The sequence below is a fragment of the Chamaea fasciata genome, unplaced genomic scaffold, assembly GCF_029207755.1.
Source record: "Chamaea fasciata isolate MVZ Bird 193981 ecotype frontalis unplaced genomic scaffold, bChaFas1.0.hap1 SCAF_3, whole genome shotgun sequence".
NCBI lineage: Eukaryota > Metazoa > Chordata > Aves > Passeriformes > Sylviidae > Chamaea > Chamaea fasciata.
The window spans coordinates 105039655-105060485 of record NW_027094088.1 but is presented as its reverse complement, the minus strand read 5'-3'; the positions used below and the strand labels follow the sequence as shown (position 1 = coordinate 105060485).

The 20831-nt window shown below is 39.3% G+C and overlaps 1 protein-coding gene across 1 annotated transcript in view; it reads left to right on the top strand.

Annotated features, from left to right (window-relative positions):
• Nucleotides 1–20831, top strand: part of LDAH (lipid droplet associated hydrolase) — a 110179-nt gene that overhangs the window by 65422 nt on the left and 23926 nt on the right. Inside the window, exon 5 of the mRNA XM_066179998.1 lies at nt 6080–6320. Coding sequence (XP_066036095.1) covers nt 6080–6320 — 241 coding nt within the window. The remainder of the gene's footprint in view (nt 1–6079; nt 6321–20831) is intronic.

Below are 20831 nucleotides of genomic sequence, written 5' to 3'. Positions count from 1 at the left end.
CTGCCAACACTAGAGGGGCATAACAAACTAATACATGGGGTGACCTAATATATATCAAAAGAAGTGCTGCTTTTAGCAGAGAAGCAACTCTTGCTTTTTGTAGGGTTTTGAAGGAATTTTAAATTAAACTTCCTCACTTGTTTTCTTTCCAGAGCTGGGTGTGTGGGTGCAGTGCTGTGCTTGGGTGCTCCATTACTGAGCACCGTTTGGTGTGATGACTTCAATGTAACACATCATGGGTTGTTTCATTGCCTCTGACCCCTGATTTAAAGTCTGAGTTCCCCGTGGGCTCTAATATGCATAACTGGTGTGGGATCTGAGCCTTGTGATCTTTTTGGTGGTGGTTATTGTATTAATCATTTCTGCCGTCCCGGTGATCAAGAACAGGTTATGCAGCAGGAGCAAGTGCTTTTCAAAAGCTTCCCTGCTCAAAAGCCAGTGAGAGCCTCTAGCAACCACTGCTTCTGCCATTAAAGCAGTGTGAACCAGTGGTTTATTTCTGAGGAAATTTCACTTTCTGGTATTTTCTTCAGTGGACCAGAGTCTTTTTATTATGAGAAAGCCTGGATGTAATTCCTGTATTCACCTACTTGGAGTCTCCTCTGAAAAAAATCTTTGAAATAACTCCTGCTCCTTTCTGTTGGTCAATGTCTTCCTTTTCACGTCCTGACTGCTTTTCTCTCCCATTTTATTTCTCTTAGCAAAATGTCTCTCTGTATTAAGAGCAGGTGGCATGGTGTGACAGCCCTCTCCAGACCCTCGGCTGTGTGAGCTCAGAAGACACACACCTGAGGGCCTGAGTCTGCAACCAGCATTTCTTGTGTGATCAAAACTGGCTGATTTCAAAAGCATTGACCTCCTGTTGTTGGCATTAAAGGACTTAACTGCTCTGAAAATTGAGTCACTTCTTTAAGTTCTGGTTGTAAGTGGCATCCAGGTTTTAAGCATGATTTTGCATCCTCAGCACTGTCATTTACTAGTCCCTTGAAAAAGTAGTATTACCCACTCAAACCTCAAATTGTAGCTGAAGAATATATTTCAATTCATTCAGTAGAAGGCACTAGTGGAAAATATTACTGTGCGGGTGTTTTTAACTTTATCCAATTTGCATACTTGTAGTGTTTTTATAAGGAAACCATTTAAAGGTTTTACAAAAATCCTTTGCTGGGTGGTTGAGACTGTTAAATTGTGCAGTGTTAAACAGCAACTTCTTGTAAATTTAATGGTTTGGCTTTTTGTACTCTGTTCTCATTTTAATCAAAACAAAACAACTTTCAACTTTTACTGCAAATCCAAACCCAAGTTGACATAACCATTATGCAGTGAGGCTGTGACTCAGTTGTCATTTTGTCCTCTTGCTTTGGATTGATTTAGATAAAAGCTCAATCAAAAGCCTGGATGTACAGGAATGAATGTGTCTCTATATAGGTAGCTTGCTGGAAGCCTTTGCTTTATTCTTTTATATTTATATGGACCAGTGATCATGGGAAGTGAATCATATTCGTTGGGGATTCTTCCTAAACAAAGTACCTTTGTCAATACCATGCTTTTACGAAATGGGTATTTAATATTCTTTGCTTTGAGAGCTCACTTTTCCTGTAAAATAAGTAGTTTCTCTTCCCTCTGTGTTCTAAAATTTACTGTGCAGGTCATAACATTCCTGAAGTTAATGGACTGATTGCTCTAGATACCAAAATATATAAACAGTGTCAAAAGGGAAACTCCTGAGGTCCCTGTGCCTTCCTCCTGTGATGTGTGTTGAAACATTCAAGGGCAGAACATTCTGGGCTGGTTTTTCTCTGGACACATGCTCAGGCCATGCACCATTTCATTTTCTCTATGATAAATACACAGTGCTAGACAAGGGAGTAGGAGCTGCCTTGGCACCCATGTGAGTTATGCGAAGAGTTTGCAGGTAATGTTAGCCTTTGGTTGTTAACAAAATGTGGAACTTCAGAGACACTTGTCAGAGTCTGTCCTGACAACACTGCATCAGATTGTAGGCCCCTGAACCATTCAGGGCTTGAGCCCAGTGAAATGTAGAGTTAAAAATTAATTATTAAATAGAAGCAGCTGCTTTGGGGACTAAACAAAAGAGCATCTGTGCCTTGAATCATGAACTTTAGTGTATGTGCCATCCTGAGTTTTGAAACTTCCCAGTTCAATAGCATGATATGTGAACAACTGGTAAATAAATTGAACTACTGTTGTACAAATACTGTTGATTGTCACAATCATCAATAGTGACAATTCCAGTATAATTTAAGAGTACTACTTTTAGTGGGTTGACCAAAGCAGAGTCAAGGATAGTCAGCTCCTGGACATGAGGTGTTTGCCTTCAGTGGAGTCACCAGCCAACTTTCTGTAGTCCCTGGATCCACTCAAGTCACTGTTTCCAGTGTCTCTGCTTTCTCGGCTCTCTGCTTTTCCATGTGCTTAACAGATAAATATTACTGGACTTTGAATTGGGGGTAGTTTAAACTAGGTGAATCTGAATTTTACTCTCTAATACTTTTAATATTTGTGCATTATATCTAAACTTACATATATGAATGGATATACTTTTTATTATATAAATAAACACAAGTATTGTAATACTTTTTGTATTTTGACTGATGGTTATTAATGGTTATCATAAATTATGAGAAGGGTGTCCATAAATAAGAAGATCATGAACCTTTGCACATTATTTAATGGTATTTATGTTTCATTCATAGTTGTGACAATACCTAGTGCTTATGACAGGCTGTGTCCTACATTTTCAGAATAATTGGTTTAATAATAATTCTGAAAATTTTAACTTGAATATAATTATGTGCCATCTACCTGATTTCGTCTAGTATAAACTGTGTATATATAAGATCCAGGCATTTGAAAAGTAAAGAAAAAAAGTTAACTGATGTTGAGCATTTGAATCCTATTAATTTTACCTTAATTTTACCTGAATATTTCTACTTCACTTATTTCAAGACCCAAAGATTACATTTTTATCATTATAGGTGTCATATCGACACTTCTGTTGCAAAGAAGTTGAACTAAATCTTTTAAGCAATTCTGCAGCCAAATGCACATTTCAAGATCCTGGTTTGGGAATCCAGCAGTAAATTAAGAAATACTGGATAAATGTTTGAAAAATACGAATTTTACATTTTTCTGTTACTGTCTGCAAAAGGTTTAAAAAAGAAATTACATAAAATTATCCTCCATCTTTTAAATTTCTGGGCCATTACAAAATGCAGGAATGTACAGGACAGGGTAACAGCTTTCTTGGTTTGTCCTTTTTCTGCCAAGGTTTAGCAGCTTTCCCCGTGGTTAGAACAGCCATCCAAGCAACTAATCCTGTATCTATAAACTGCAATGTCAAAGGATTAAAGTGTGCCTGTGAATGCAGGTCAAATCTGCTTTAGATCACAACAGTTTGGGTTCAGCTCCTAGCTGAAATATCACAAAACTACCATGTAATTTAGTAAAAGTTTTGCATTCCTATACTTCAGCTGCTGGTTGCCTTTAATAAAAAGAGGCCCAGGATTGATTTCCCTGAGAAGGTATTTTTCTTTGTCTCAAACCAAAGTAGTATCAGCTGGAAAGGAGAAGGATTTCTTAAAATAGTTCTGTATTTTATATAAATAACTCTTTCAAAGTCTGTGTTTAAAATTCTGTAAGAAGCACAGTTTCTGAGGATGGATGCATGACACAGACATTCCCTGCTCTCTCTCTGTCTGGCTGAAGACAGTGACTTAAGGGACAGGGGGAAATGGTCGCAAGTTCCTGCCTGGCACATCCATTGTGTCTTCTCTGGGACTTCTCCACCTCTCCAGGTGCCCCAGAATGACAGGTGTGAGGCTCTGCAAGAACAGTAACCAGAACAATGGTTCACCTGGCTTGGAGGTGCTACTGAGGTTGTCAGTCTACAGCCTGCTTCCATAAAAACTGCTTCCATGAAAAAAAAAAATGAGTCATTTCCATAGGAGATTCTTCCTGAAGGAAACAGAAGGACCCACTTCTTACAGAAGCCTGCTGCCTCCCTGAGCTAGGTTAAAGATGTGAAGAGAAAGCTTCCCATCTTCCCACCCTGGTACAGCTCTTGGATTGTTATCCATTATTGATTCTTCATGTAGACAACAATGAAATTGCCACAAGCAATTTGGGATAACTGGTTAAGGAATCAAAAGCACAGATGGTATTCTCTGTCCTTCCAGCTGCAAGGAATGATGAGTGAAGAAAGAGGAAGAGCCAGCAGATCAATACCTGACTCCAACCAGTTGTTCTCTGAGTATCCAGACATGGACAGTGAGCAGAATGGAGCCCCCATAATCTGAGGGGAAATGATTGGTGACCTGCTACACAGCACAGACACACAGTTAGCAGCAGCCAGCAGGATGAGGGCAGTGATTGTCACCTTGTGCTGGGCAATGTTGAGGCCATGCCTCGAGTACTGTGTTCACTTTTGTGCCCCTCGTGACAAGATAGACATTGAGATGTTGGAGTGTGTCCAGAGAAGGACAAGAGAGCTGGGAAGGGCTCTGGAGTACAAGTCTGATGAGGAGTGGAGTGGAGAAAACGAGTTTCAGGGGGACCGTATTGCTGTACAACTACCTGGAGGAAGGTTGTAGCCAGGTGGGGGTCAGTCTCTTCTTCCAAGGAACAAGCAATAAGACAAGAGGAAACAGCTTGAAGTTGTGCCAGGGGAGGTGTAGATTGGATTTTAGGAAAAATGCTTCAGAGAAAGCGTTGCCAAGCAGTGAATAGGCTGCCCAAGGGAAGTGGTTGATTGACCATCCCTGGAGGTATTTAAATGATGTGTAGATGTAGCCCTTGGGAACAGGGTTTATTTGTGAATGTTGCAGTGCTAAGTTAACAGTTGGACTCAGTGATCTTAAAGACCTTCTCCAACCTAAAGGGTTCTGTGATTTTATTATGTTTCCTGAATGTTTGCTGTTTGTTCTGTTACAATGCTCAGATTTTGTAAGGATCTCTTGGTGGCATTCCCTGCCTTCCATTGGAGGGCTGCTGGGACCAGGAGTGCTGCACACAGGTGTAGTGGCGTATATTAGCTGTGTCTCATCTGGCAGTAAAGAAAATTATCTTAAAATATACTTTACAAAAATAATAATCTAATTTGCACAACATGTAGAATGATGTGCGCTAAGCAGATGTGTAATTACATTTATTGATATTGAGTCACCAAGAAAACCCAGCTGTTTATACCTTATTATCTGCCAATGCAATAACCAGATCCTCTCTTACTTTTTTTTGATTGATACTTCTGTTAGGTAGGGCTGTGTCTCTTTAAGGGTTATTCCTATATGAGTTATTGCAATATATTTTTACTTCCAGAAAAAAGTTGCAGTTATTCTTTTAGAACATTTGCTTCATGTTAGCATTGAAATATAACTAAGAGTAGGTGTATTAACTCCCTTTTGATTAGTATGGGTGGGTGCAATTTTAATTAATTTCTTTGTAATTTAAGGCTATAGTTTATTATTATAACATAAACTAATTACAACATTTATAATGTCTATTTTTAATAAGATAAAAAAGCAATATTTTTTGCCAGTATACACACTGTAGTGAAGAGGCTGTGTTGCTCTTGTTCTGACCAAGTTTATCTCTATTCAGCTGCAGATTGGAAACCCTGTCTGTTGTCAGTTTTTAAAGCTGCCATCAGAGCAGCTGACATTTTTTAATTTGGTTGGTTGTTTACTTAGAGAAACTAGCTTACCAGGTGAAATGAAAAGCAGTGCACTTTTCCTGACATAAAAAGCCCGCCGGGACTGAGCGGAGGGTTCCTGGCTGCTGCCCTCTGCTGGGGTTAGTCCTGCTGGTGCTTCCCGGTTCGTCATGATCTCCAAAGGCCACTCGCTTCTAGTGCTCTTCCGTGTCTTACATTAAAACATAATTCCATGTACTTGTTCGCTTCGTGTTTTTAAAACTTGAATCTGGGCGCACCACGCAGCCTGATGGGCGATGTGCCTGGAAACTGGATTTCACTGTGATGGAGGCTCATTTAAGGGTTGGGGCTGGGGGCTGGGCTGTGGTGCTGTGGCCGTGCTGACAGTGGTTTCTCGTGCCCCGGCAGGTCCTGCGCTCCGTGCTGCTGTTCCCGACCATCGAGCGCATGGCTCAGTCCCCGCAGGGGAAGCTGATGACCCCCCTGCTGTGCCGGCTGCGCTACGCTCTGTACATGCCCGTGTACCTGCTCTCCTTCCTGCCTGAGGGGGTCAAGGCCTCCCTGGTGAGGTTTGCACTGCGGGGGATGAAGACCTGTGATGAGTCTTCAATAACAACCTCCATAAATCTCTTCAGTGTCGACTGCATTGGTGAGCACCTTTCCTGTGTTAAACCATCTTTTGTATTTTCCTCATTTAGTAAACGTTGATTTAGTTCTTAATACTGAGGCATGAGTTTTGAAGAATAACGGGTCTGTTTTTTTCTAAAATTACGTCCACAAGAAAATCTCATGTGAGTAAATAAAAAAAAAAATCTTTAAGGCAAAATAACAAAATACTTTCCCAAAGAATATCTATTTCTTAAGCAAACTGACCTACTCTACTGATGTGATTTCTTATGTAATTAAAACACTCTTTTTACAATCTACTTTATGTGACTTATGTCTGCTTGCTTGTTGCATTTCATTCATATTGGATGGTGAATGTAAATCAGTAATCAGTTTCACAAAGGGTTCTTTGCATCTGGTTTTTTAAGCTGTTTTAGCCAGCTGGATAGACTTTGTCATCTGAATTGGAACATTGGTAAATTCAGAAAAGGACCTTCAACCTGCAAAGACACATAGAAGTTACTTTATGCACTGAATTTCAGCACTTTTTTGGGCATAAAGAGAAAGATTAATGTTCCTCCAGTGCATATTGTACGCATATTTTGCACATTCTAGCAAGAGAAACAATTTTAAGAAGCAGAATAATTTCAGATATATTATGTTAAGTTTAGAATGAAAACCAGGACGTGAACTGTGTTATACTCCAGGTATTTTGGTAAGTTAACAGTTTTAAACAATTTGGAATGGAATTGACGTGCTAACGCAGTAATAGTAGCAAGAAGGAAGTTTTGATTGCATTAATAGTAGTAAAAACACATTCCTACATTTCCAGTTGGGCTCTGTCTTCTATCAGTTAAATTTTACTTACTAATCATCCAACCAGATGTGCCAGAGTAACTGGGATTGCAGTGAGGGGCTGTACCTTTCATGGATCTGTGGGTTTGCTGCTCTGTGTGGGAGGCTCACTGTAGGACTGCACACACACCGAAAGCAGGGTGGGCACTGGGGGTTTGTGCTGCCAGCCTAGACAGCCCCACTTCTGTTGTACAAACTGGACATGACGACAGTCACTCCCTTGCAGTGCCCTATGCCTGACAAAATCAGGCTCCTGATTGATGATACATATTTCTGATTGAACTCCTATAGTTTATTTCTTGAGTTCCTGTTAATTGATGTCAGTTTCCTGGTGACCAAGGAGAAAGCAAGCATGCAGTCATACCTACATGAGGTGTTCAAATGTCTTCCTTTTTGATAGTTTTGTCTCAGAAAAAGGTATGTGGAGGTCTGTGAGGTCACATCTCCACAAGCCAGGAATCCTTCTCTGGTCCCCACAGATAAACTTTTACCTCTAAAAAACAGGTTATACACAGCCAAGGTTGTATTGGAAATGGTCCTTGGCCTGTGTTAACCTCCAAAAAAGCATGGCCAGCCATTGTTTGTATGTGTTGTTTGGCCCAGGCCACAGCAGTGGCAGGAATAATTTAGTAGAACGGATTTTGTGTTCTGCTGTTGGAGGCTGACCCTCCAAGCTCTTTAGTCCCCAGGTGAATGAGCCTGGTTGATGTGTGTCTGTCAGCCTGTTGTAATTTCCTGTGTTTACCAGTGTCTCTGACCTGTGTCCTAGCTGTAAGGTAAATTGAGGCAAGAAACCAGGCTGAAGGCACTTCACTCATAGGATGTGGTCTCTGTCTATGTTCAGTTTATTGCCTGAATTAATTCTACCCGAATGAAAAGCCCTGGAAGCCAACGTCTTGTAAAACTTGCATAAATAGGCCTTACTGATGCAACTAGTTCCTTTGGGCTTGTGATAGCATCTCTCTCAAACAGAATTCTCCTTTGGTTTGCATCTTTGGAAACTGATGATATTTTACAGCCCAGTGACTAAGGACCACCTGCGTGGATTAATAATCTTTGAGCATCCGGATGTTGCCTGTTAACATTCTCTTTTATTGTTTGAGGACAATAGAAAATGTTACCATTCAGCAAAAATTTGCTAAATCTAGCGCAGCAACTGAGTCTGTCTTGCGAGAATGCTCATCTGTGAGTTGCTGAAGCCTCTGAATTTGTGGTAGAAGTTTTTCTGAACATTTCCCTTAATAAATTGCTAGATGTGGTTCAGAAACATTCAGCAAATGAAGTTGTTTCTTCTCTCCAGGAAGGTTGCATGTCAACTCATTAAAAATATACATATTGCCTTTGGCATGTACCTCTGTTGCATTACTGTAATTGTAATAAAAGCTGTGATTAAGAGCAGAAAAGATGGTAAAAGTTTCCTTAAATCTAATACGTCCGTTAAAATAAACGAACCTGCCAGGGATTTGTTACCACATCCAAAGCTTAGTCACAACAATGTTTTCTCTCCTCTGAAAGGAAATGAGATTTGAAAACTTAATTAGAGCAGAACTCTAAGACCAAGTGCTTCTCCAATTGACACTAGGAGTGAAAAGCTCCATTGAGTGGCTGCAGGATCAGACCCTTGGCTGAAGGAATCAGTGAAGGAAGAATTACATTACCTATCTGTCCCACCATTCCAAATTATGTTTGTTCCTGCTTCTTATCCAAACACATCTTTCTGTTGTCCTAACTTCATAGTTGACGATATATAGAAACCCCAGTTACACAGCAAGGGGAATTGTGATGACACTGTCCAGAAAGGGAACTTAATAGAATGTCTTGTCCCAAAGAGGAAACAGTACAGAGGGAGAAGAGATAGCAGGAACTGTAAAGAAGATGGATTGTAAGGAAGAATGGGAACATACAGTGTATAAATAATAAAGGACATATAAGAAATAAGCCAAAGGGGCTAAAGGGACTTTGCTTACATGAGTTCACTTCTAGCAAAGGGATCTTAGGGCAGAAAAAGCATTACAATGAACAAACAAGCATTTGGGTATTCGTATTTATGAACTTAGGAGATGAATAGACAGAAGTATTGAACATCAGTGACCCTGACTTATCTGAAACATTGTCACTCTGTTTATTCAGGCTAGCAAAACAAGGCTACCCCTATCTAGTACAGCAGCGGTGGTTCGACAAATCATGTACAGCCCTGCAGTGCTGGAATACTTTGGCAGTCCAGTGCCCTGAAATTTGCAAACATTTCTTTGGTGACAGATGCCAGTAGCAGACTTACGGTGACAGTAAACCATTCTATCTACATGGAACAGGATTTATTGTCCAGCCGTTTGACTGGCAAACTTCCTCCATTTGTTTCTGTAAAATTTCCACAAAAGCACAGACATTACATAATGGGTAAACACTGCACAGCTTTTTCGAGAGGCGGGCTCACAGGTCAGAGGTTAATGTCTGGATGACAGGGAAGATACAGATAAGCACAATAGCAAGAAAAACCTCCAACTGGCCCAAATGAGGTGGGTCCTTTGTGATCTTGAACCTGTGACTTCCCTGGAGGAATCTCCCTGTTTGTTTAACCTGGTCGGGGAGCAGGGGAGCACTGCAGCCTGGGGCAGGGGGAGGTCTGCTTTGTACTCTTGGGGCAGGGTGGAAAGGAGGGGTCTCAGAAGCCTGAAACAAGGCTTTCAGATTGATTTAGGCTGTCACATGAGTGAAAGCTGGAAACAAGAGATGCCTAGTTAATTTAAGCATCCAACAGAAGTTGTAAAATGAAGAACTAAGATAGAACTGCGCAGTTGTTATTCAAATTTTGTCTTGTTCCAAGTGTGGAGACATTCAGATTTCATGTGGAGTGTTTACATTTCCCTTGTTTTACAGAGGAAAAAGGGGCTATGGCAGCTTCAGGGACTCCACGGGACTGTATAGGAAGAGAGTCCCAGCTGAGGTATTGAGGCTGGTCTCCCAGCAGTAGCTGGTTCTCCCTGTCAGATGTACAGGATGACAAAACTAAATCCCTGAGGTGCCAGAGAGTAAAAGGTTTTATTGTGGGATAAATTTTGCACAACTATCAAATACCATCTGGGAGATAAATTTGCATCAAAAGCCAGTGAAATGTAAGCTTCCAGTTGCTATGAAAATGGAACAGAAGCTTTTACATTGACTCAAGTTATTTTAAAAGTTTATCTCCAGGAAGCCACCTGGGAGGCTGTATTCTGGGTTTGAATTATCCCAGCCTCAGGAGTTACCATGGCTTGAGATCTGTTTCTACTCCAATTCTTTTTATTTATCAGAGAATTTAAATGTGACATTATGGGTGGTCTTCATATGATCACTATGGATATCATTCTGTCAGAATAGTTGGCATTAATGCAGGAAAGGCAAGTCACACCCTGCAATGACTGATGCAATTTACTGATCACAGAGGGACTCTACTAGAAACCAAAAACAGAGGAGATAAATGCCACTCAGAATCTACTGACTGTTCCTTTTGCTTCAGATATTACAAAACAATGTGTTCCAAATTTTCTATGCAGCTTTTGCCCTTGCTGCTAGGACAGTTAGATACCTCATACTTTGGCTGCATTAGAATTTACAGCTGCTGATTTCTAGTGAGAGTCCTGTTGTTTGTTTCCTGCCTTCTTTGAAAACTCATTTTACATTTCCACCTCAATTTCCTGACAAGTAATATGGGAAATTTTTTGGAGTTCTTTTTCTGGGACTGAAGTGCTGTGGAAATACCCATCTAACCAAAATACTTAGGTAAGGACAGTGCATCATGTTGTGTTCGTGGAACTCAGTACACCTCCACCTGCTTGTATTTTCTAGAGATAAAAAACAGTACTTAAGGTATTAGGTAAGCACTTTATAAAAATCTTCACATAAAATGGTGAAATAAGAGGTTTTTCCCCTGAAAAACTATTTTTAAAAGCTGTATAATTGCACAGCTAAAATTTAGTTTTCTTACTTGCTTTGTTTTTTAAATTAAAATGCAACAGAAGTTATGATGAACAGATGTAAATTCAGCACAGAAGGCATAGTTCTTTTGATTTTTATTTTATGTTATGGAACAAAATCAAAAGAGCTCTGCCTTCCATGCTGAATGGAACAAAACCTGTCCATTGTGGCATGCACAGCCAAGCGGGATATGCACACTATATACTCATCCAGGTTTTATTATTTCAAATGCTGTACTAGCATGTTTAAAAATAGAACCCAGTGTTCAAGACAAGGGATGAGCTATTGGCCAGCATCTCATAGCTGGTCAGCAACAGAACTGTACATAGACCTGCATCCCAGGGCAGCAGTTGATCTACTGAACCTGCCTAGCCACTAGTTTAGCCTAAAATATATATATCTGTATGTTAGTCATGAGCAGCTCCTGCAAACCACACTGGCCAGACAGGCTGGTACATGCAGTGCATTTTAAAATAGAGAAACTGATACTAAAAGGATTTCAGGTAGCACCTATGCAATCTCACACCTACATCTTTCATACTGGGCAAGGGAATAAAAGCTTTCCCTACACTCTGGGCACTGGGTAACTGTGCAGGTCTTTGAACCCAGACCAGAACATTTTCAAGTTGGTTTTCCAGGCTGATGGAAATCCAAGCCCTGGTAGTAAAAAGTGATTACTTAGTTTATTCTGATGAATGTACATTTTACATAACTTCTGGCTACAATGCAGAAACTATTTCAAGGATATTTTATATTTAAATATGCATAGAATTTCAGACATGATGGATAGCCAGACAAAATTTCATGGTGAACAGAAATTACTGACATGGTACATAAATTCCATCTACATAAACTAAACCACGTTACATCTGTGCAGCCTACTGCAGTATATCACAGGTGGGCAGAAACAGTGGAGCTCAGCAGGTCTCCTCTCTTCCTATATGCATTCTTTGATGCTCAGCAGGACAGAAAGAGATCAAAAATTATACAGCAGATAGTTTCTCCCTCTCACTAACATCTGATTATTAAGGCTTCAAGAGAAGTCTGTCCTGAAATCAGGTAACTCCACAGCTGTCTCCTCTGAGGTACTTTTTGCCTCTCTGAATTTGCTCTGCCAGAAGGCTGCTTTAGGTAGCCCAGCAGCCTGGCCCGGCGTGTGAAATCCTCTGGTCCTGCAGCGTTTCTCAGCAGCCTCCTGTGTGCTGTCACAGTTGAGTCCTGTCCACTTCTGACATTTTAAGTGATGATCGTAATATGTATTTCTGCAAAGTGTTTAAGAGCGTGTTTCCTTACCTGTGGAAACACAGTAATATTTTATCACCTGCTTTGCAGGAAAAGGGGCCTAAGAATAACAGTCTTTAATATTTTCATGTTTCCTTTGCTACTGTTTATTTTCCTGTGTGATGCCTGACTAAAATGTTTGTTTAATGTAGTCGGACAACTCACCTTAACCAAGGCAGCACTTAAGCTGGTGGAAAAACCTCACATCTGCTCTATTCTTTCTGTGAGTGAATAAACTTTTCCTTACTTCAGAGTAGGATGCTCATATTAAATTACTGAAGGAAGGCAGTGACTTTTATGTATTTATAGTCCTATTTATTTGTTGAAGTCAATCTGCTTCATAAATTACCCCATTTCCAAAAGAAAGAAAGATGTTTAATGAGGACTTTTATTACTTGAAAAAGCTTTTACTTTCCTGTGAAAGCCTTATGAAAATAATGGTAATAATGTGGAAATTTCTCATTTTGGTCTATTTCTGTTAATTATTCCTCTTTTTCTTCTTGGGGGGAAAACCCAACATAAAAAACTCCCATCATAAATATTACTCATAAGGCATGAATGTTTTGATAGTGGAACTGCTGATCATTTCCATGAAATGTGAGGCACAGTTGGGATTTGGTTGGGGAAGGGGAGATTGTTTATTCACCCCTGGTGAGGTTTCGTCCCTGGGGACACGATTTACGCCCACAAATTTGCAGTGAGTCTAATGATGTGTTGCAAATGGCATGAAAAAGGAAGAGGTAACATCAACAAAGCAGAAAGGATGTTGAAAATAAGTATATGCCAGTCAAATGCTACCAGCTACAGTTGCTTTGTGTTAAACTATGCCAGACAGCCATCTGCAAATTGGCACTTTATTTTTCCTGGGCCAATACAAACCCCCCTGAATTCAGGGGAAAGACTCCCTTCTGTAGTAGGCTCATGCCTTTTGAATCAGAGGTGTCTGCTTAAACTCCCCCAGGGAATATCTGAACTAGAACTCCTGGCCCTGTCATAACTTTTGTTTACTGGTTAGAAATTTAGCTTGATTCATCAAACTCCTTCATCATGCAGTACCAGCAAGGCACTTACACACATGATAAATCCATACCCATGGGTAAATGCTAGATGTTTGTGTCTTGGAGTATGTTGGGGTTTTTTTTTGAAAATGACATCTACAAAGCTGGTAATTAATGCAGTACCTGTTGTTCCATGTGACTGAAGGGGACATTGGTTTGTACGTAATTCCTATGATCAGCTAAAACAATATCCACTTTGCTGCTGCTCCTTGTCATGAAGATGTCCACCGGTGCTCAATAATTCTTTAATATGTCAGTATTAACAAGGAGAAAGTTCCTACAGAATCTTCATGGATCTGGGAAGGAAATGCTGGCTTTTGTTAAGCAAACCCAGTGGCACAAGAGATTGCTTGCTGCTTAGTGCAAAGGTCAAGTCTATTTAAAATGAGCTTTAAAAGTAGTGGAATATGTTTATGAAGTATAAAGTGGTATAAAGTCCTTCTTATGAATCAGAGCCACTCCAGTTGAAAGAAGTTTCACCTTTTTCAAAGAATGGGTGGTCCAGATGTTGAATTTCATGAGGCTTCCTCAAGAAAGAATCAGCACCAGGTCCTGGTCCAGAAGCTACATGACCTCCATGTAGCTACTCACAGGCTAGACCCCTGTTTAGCCTAGCAGGGTAATCCCACAGAGCTCAGGCAGGAACCACAGGGTGGAGATGCTGAATTGCTGCAGACAGTGTCCATCCTGGCCATTCCCTATGGACTGAGCACCATCTACAGCAGACCCTTCTGTGCCCCTCTAGCAGGGTAAGAGCAGACACTTTCCATGACCAGAGTCTGGATGCTGGCAGAAATCCCAGCATCACAGCCATCTGCCATGGTATGTGAGAGCTTAAGCTAGATATGAATTTTTCTACCTAAGGGACAGTTGTGTCATTTGAAGATGGTGGGAGTTGTTCCAAAGTAACTTCGGGCAGGATTAAGCCCGTGAACATTTCAGTTTTCCATCACACACGCCACTTCATCTGCACATGCTTCATCACACAGAGTAAATGAGTGTTTTTCACACTCCCCAACAAAGCATCTATTGTTTGTAAAGCACCTGGGTATAATTGTTGAATAACTTTATTTTTGCCTTTAGCCTCTACTCTGCTTTCTCAAGCACAGCTGACTGATTTTCATGTATAGTTCTGATCTTCCTGCAACTGTAGTACCAAGCAGATTGGAGAAGCCCATCTGTAACAACTGCAGCTGTTTCTGCCTGTTCATGTCCATCATGGTTAGACATTAACTGCTATGTTTGCATTCTAAATTCAAGTGTAAACTTAAGCAGACCCCAAAGTCAATGTTTATATCTTGTAAACCTCTAAACATCAACATTTTATCTAATGTGTCTGTGCTTGTGTGGAAGCACATGTTCCTGTGTTAGTCATCCTTGATACAAAGCAGTTCCTTCTGTTTGATGTTTTAAACAATAAGTTATACGATATTTCCAAGATTGCTGTTGGCAATAATTACCGGTAGAAAATATGTTTTCCCCATAGGAAATTACAGTGCTGTTTGGTATTATTAGTTCTTACCACTGTTTTCTGACTCCTTCAGAGGAATGACAGGAGATTGCTTCCTCAAGAGCAATGGATAAACTGGACATGAAACTAATGTTACACTTCACTGAAGAACCTTACAGTAAGACAGGCAACCTACCAGGAAAAAAAATGTGATCAGAGAGTAGTGCATTTCTTGAGGTAAACTTATTTTCAAAAATTCAGTCAACTTTTTTCTGGTCATTTTGATACAAATGCAGCATTTATTCTTTACATTGCAATTTAAGCAACTTTGCTTTAGAGTTTAGATGACTTTTCAAAGAGTTGGACTGCAGCATGTCAAAGTACAGATGAGCTCTGCAGCACATGAAAATCATGGACTCACAGAATGGTTTGTTTTGGAAAGGGTCTTAAAGATGATCCAGTTCCAACCCCCCTGCCATGGGCAAGGACACCTTCCACTAGAAAAAGCTGCTCAAAGCCCCATCCAACCCATCCTTGAACACTTCCAGGGATGGGGCACCCACAGCTTCTGTGGGCAACTTGTTCCAGTGTCTCACCACCCTCACAGTAAAGAATTTGTTCCTAATATCTAATCTAAACTTGCTGTCTGTAGATTTAAAGCTATTCCATCTTCTCCTACCACTCCATGCCCTTGTATAAGTCCATCTCAGCCCCTTTAGGTATTGGAAGGTGACATAAGGTCTCCCAGAGCCTTTCCTTCTCCAGTTTGAACAGTCCCAACTCTCTCAGCTTATCTTCATAGGAGAGTCTTTAGCAATAATCATCCCTCTGAAGTCAAATTATTTTATTCTTGTACCCTCTTTTCGTAGTCCCTCAGAAGGAAAAGCAAAACTCTGTGTGCATATCTGCAACTTGATGTTCAGCAGTAATGCACTTAGAAATGAACTGTAAAATCTGTGGAGCAGAAATGGTATTCTTCCTGATTGCCTAACTAGCCTCTGAGACACTGAAGCCAACTTGACTGGGACCTTTTGCACTCCCATGCAGTATAACTCTTTCTTCGATGCAAAAAAAAAAAAAGATTCAAACAGGCACTCGGGACTCTTTCCTTTGGCTACAATTACTGGCAAATTATCAATTTAATTTTATATTGTCCAATTTACCTTTTCAGAGGCCAGGAGTGGGAATCTAAAGTTGTCATTTTGCATATTTAAAAATATTTCTGAAGCATTTTGTGATGACACATTATTGTGAAATTATCCTGCTGTGAGGCAGATTTGCTAAGGGAGGCATCGCTGAAATGTTCTGGAAGAAAGAGACTAAGAATTTGTGGAGGTTTTGTGGAAGTCTCTTGTGTGACAGAAGAAATCTGTCTGCATCACTTCAGGCTTTTCCATATCAGTACCTGACAAAAGATGTCCCCAGTCTCTGCTGTGGTCCTCAGCCAACACAAACAAGAGTCTGAAGTAACAGCAGTAATAGAAATTAAATGGCAAATGGTGAAATAGCCAATTCATTTTGTGAAAAAATTTGACAGTAAACGATAGTTTTGTAAGACAGAGCATCAGAAGTGTCCTGGGAAGCTGCAGTGTCAATATGGGAAAGAAAGATGTATGGAAACAAACTGTAGAGAGTGAGAGACTAATGACAGGGTAATGAGGTTTCGTGTTTTTCACAGGGCATAAGACTTTGCTATTAAAACTACTCTGCTTCCTCGAAAGAATATTTTCAAGTATGCATAGAGGTTGGAGGACTTTCAATCAGACCAGTGTCATGGGAGCTTTGGCTTCCTTAGCCATGAAAAGGTGATTAACATTGAAACATTTAGTAAAATAGGCTTGATGATGAATTCAAGGGAGAAGATAAAAAAACCCCTCTGTATCACTATGAGCAAATTTGTGCTCATGAATGATCTGAAATTATGGTGGAGAAAGAAAATCATAAGGGACAAAAGGACTACTGGAAGATGGTAGATGTGGCAGGTGATGTGCAGGTCATGTAAATTTCTAAAGTATGAAAATAAAATAGCATTGCAAACCTTTAAAAAACATCAAAATTATTAGTTAATTGCCTTAACAGACACAGGTGAGAGAACTGACAGAGCTGAAATATCGGTATGAAGGGACCTAACACTCTTGGGAAAGAAAAGGAAGGAGAAAGGAGATGGATAGATGGGCTTGTCTTTGCATCCACATTTTAAAGACAGGAGACCTGTTGAATATTATGTCCACCAGAGCAGTACAGATGGATTTGAAGTACTTCCAAGAAAATTTGGTGTTAGGCAAAGTGCAGTATGTAATGTACTTGATGGTTGTAGAGGAGGGAATCCACAACATAGACTGTTCAGCTTCTTCCCACAGTGCATTTCTTTGTGTATATATATATATATATATATATATATGTAATATATAGAGAGAGAGCAGAGAAAGCAATTGGCAGAGAATATATGGTGGTTTGATACAAAGCATTTGAAGACAAGAGGCAGATTGGCTGCATATTTTCACAAAAAGGTAACACCTGTGCTAGAACAGAAAATATTTCACACGTTTACAAAATAAAGCTCTATTCATTCACTAATCCCCTTAAAATCCTGCCATGGTCAGTGGAGAAATAGTTAACACTTGTCTAATCTATCTAGGTCAGTACTTAAGGATGAGATGAACCGTGTACTTTCCATGAAGAAAGAAAAATTAAGCTTTAGATACCCACATTTAATCAGGTGAATCCTATGACAGGTATAGATTTGTTTAGACTGAACAGGAGACAACTAAAGAACATAGAAAGAGCTTGCAAGTAAAGGGCAGTCAGTAATTTAAGTTACATGTCCATGGTAGATGGGATAATATATAATGGAGTACATGGCAACAAAAGTGATTCAGATTAGATTTTAGTTAACAATATAAGCAGAATTCTAGATGGGATTTCCTATGAAGATAATAAAACTCATCAGGTGTGCTTCCTAATGACAGGATGCGTAAGTATCTCCTGAAAATAACATCGTATTATTGATTCACCTTAAGAAAAAGAGACCAGTGGAGATCCCTTCCAGCCCTGTAATGTCATACACACTGATTAAATATACAAGAGTAGCATTGAGAATTTCAGAACCCTTAATGACGGACAGTTTACCATAGAAGAACCAAGCAAAACAGGTGAACAGATGCAACACAGAATGATTGAGAAAACCCAAATACAGGTAAAACATGCCTAATGTCAGACATTAGTTAAAAGCAAGTCTGAAAGTTCATAAAATGTGATCTGATTGAATGTCCAAATGAATCTGCATTCTGCAGAGTGAATGCAGGATACAGAAATGTTATGAAAGGACCTGTAAAGATAGATAGGTTACCTCTAGAAATCAGCTGAGTATAGGACTCATGATTGCACTGAAGTATGATCATCCATACTGCTATATTATTAATGAATTCTGGTATGGTTTTAGTCTTCTCCAATTAGCATTCTCCTGGTAATACAGTTCAGTTGAGTTAGCACTGCCGTGCATCGTCCCCATAAACAGTTTGGGTGGGGGAAGAATCTAATTTTGTGGAAACAAGCCATTCTATTTTACTTGGCCTCAGGGCCTCAAATAGTTCCTGGCTCCATTTCATGCAGTGGTGCAGATATAGCCTATATTTGTACCTGCAAAAGCAACAACAGTTCCTCTGAAATTGTCCACTCTAGAAACTCTTACAATGTGTTCTTCCAAGGGTAATGCTGCTGAAACTGTACTATCTGGACCTTGAAGTAAAAATTTGGCTTTGTGTTTCTTCCTGCATCCATTCCAGAGCATAGCTCCTCCTAACTTATAAAATAGAACAATATTTTGATGTGTAGGACTTAATAAATTCACACCTGCAGCCACAGTCTTGTTGACAGAGTCAATATAATTTAAAGCCAGCAGCACTAGGGAAATGAAGTGAGCTCGGATAACCCTTTGTAGTCTTACATTTGTCTGATGAACAAGCTATTAAAGAATGTGTGTGTGCATCCATTAAATTTTCTAGATTGGAGCTATCTTCATAACCACTCATTTTTGTTGGAAAAGAAACTATTTGGATGATTTCCTGAAAATCATTAGCCAATGAAGTTGAAAAGGGGTTTTTTCCTTTGTTATTGTCCCTTGTTTCATTAGTATGGCATCTCTTTCTGTCTATTCTTTCTATCACAGTAAATTTATTTCCTTAGCCCAGCAAAGAACAGTATCATTTTTATGTAATTAATATACAGACTACAGAGCAAACCACACAGAATGAGTTCTAGTCAAGCACTACAAAACAGAGCTATTTTTAAATTAATCAAGGCCATGTATATCTCTGAAAGTTTATCAGGATTAAGTCAGAAATACATAACCTTTTCTATTTTATGCATATGTGCACCATGTGTAAGTAATTTTTTTCAAGAGTTCTTTCCATAAAGACATAGTTCCAAATCATCTTGAACAACGTAGTGTGACCCCTCAGTTTTTAGTGTGAGTTTTTGATTAATTTAGCCCTAATCTAATATTTTTCTTGCAAATAAGCAGGCAAATCTTTGGATATTCAATAATCACAAAAGAATTTTAAAGATTTGAGGAAAAACACATATTTCAGTCCAAGTACAGGAAATCTCTGTATTGCTTCAAGAATCAAGTATAAAGTTTATCTGTCCTGAGTTAGAAATGTGTTTCTTCCCTGAAATTTGCACAGCTTCCCAAGTCCCAGCACAGATCTCTTGATACTCAGTCAACGGACAAGAATTTGGTTTAGAATATAGTTACAAAATCTTTAGAAAACAATAATAATAATGCTAGGCATTCATTTCTTTAAAATCAGGAAGTTTTCTATTTCACACATTGTTTGCCTGGCTACATTGTGGCTGTATCAATGTGTTTGAAGTTTAGCTCAATAGATACAGGTATTCATCTAACATCTGGCTGCTTGAATTGGTGATTAAATAACCCGAAGCACTGAAAAGATTGATTGATTTCAGTCATTATTGCTCATGAAAACTAATAATTTAGCTGAAGGATATTAAGTCCTTGCTGTGACACTTCGAGTTAAAGAACTACCAGTGATATAAAGCACTCTATTCTTTTCTGGATCCTTGATTTGAGTCCAATCAGGGTTCCTCTATCACAAAACCCCCACAAATAAATCAAACACATTTTGGCACAGTTTGTCGTCTCTGCTTAGCAAATGTATGAGACTGAACTGACACTGATCCTTAATCACCTTTAATCCATGGAGAGGGAATGATCCTTCCAGGGCAGGAAAAAGGTCACTGGCAGGATCATGGAGAGAAGCTAAGTTGGCAGTAAATTTCATAAGCCTGACCTGGGAATAAATAAGGAGCTTGCATTTTCAAGGTATTCTGTGTATATAAAAGATCTGCATATAAAAAGTTACAGCATTTTAAGAAGTATTTGTGTGTTAATGACACAATAAACATGGTATTTGTCTGTTTAAACTTTGATTCACTTTTAAGCTCTAAGGCCTAATTGTTTTTGATAGTTAATTAACACTAGGTTTTTTTTTGTTTTAAATCTTGGTGACCTGGTTATGAATTACAAGGCATATCAGCAATTTGAGATGGAATAGAACATAATAAAAACACTTTGGGGTTCTACAGCTCTCACCAGATACCTTAGCCAATTTCTGTAGGTTTGCAACCATTTTTTTCACTTGTTTTGTGATAAATAAACTCTCATGAAGGAATATTTACTAAGGCCATAATACTGGAAAAATTCCTGTTATAAGCTTCACTTTCCGTGCTTTGGATTATCCCAGTGACTCAGGCTGATTCACCATGCATCAGTCCAGTATATGCAAAAATAGATTTGCATATCCAGATTTGAGGGAATGGGATTATACCATGAAAATCAAGAACAAAACCAACTCAAATTTGTTTTAGACTGTTAAACCAGATCAACATACTGAATAAGAAAAAATATGTTTACAGGAAAAGCTAAAGAGCTTCT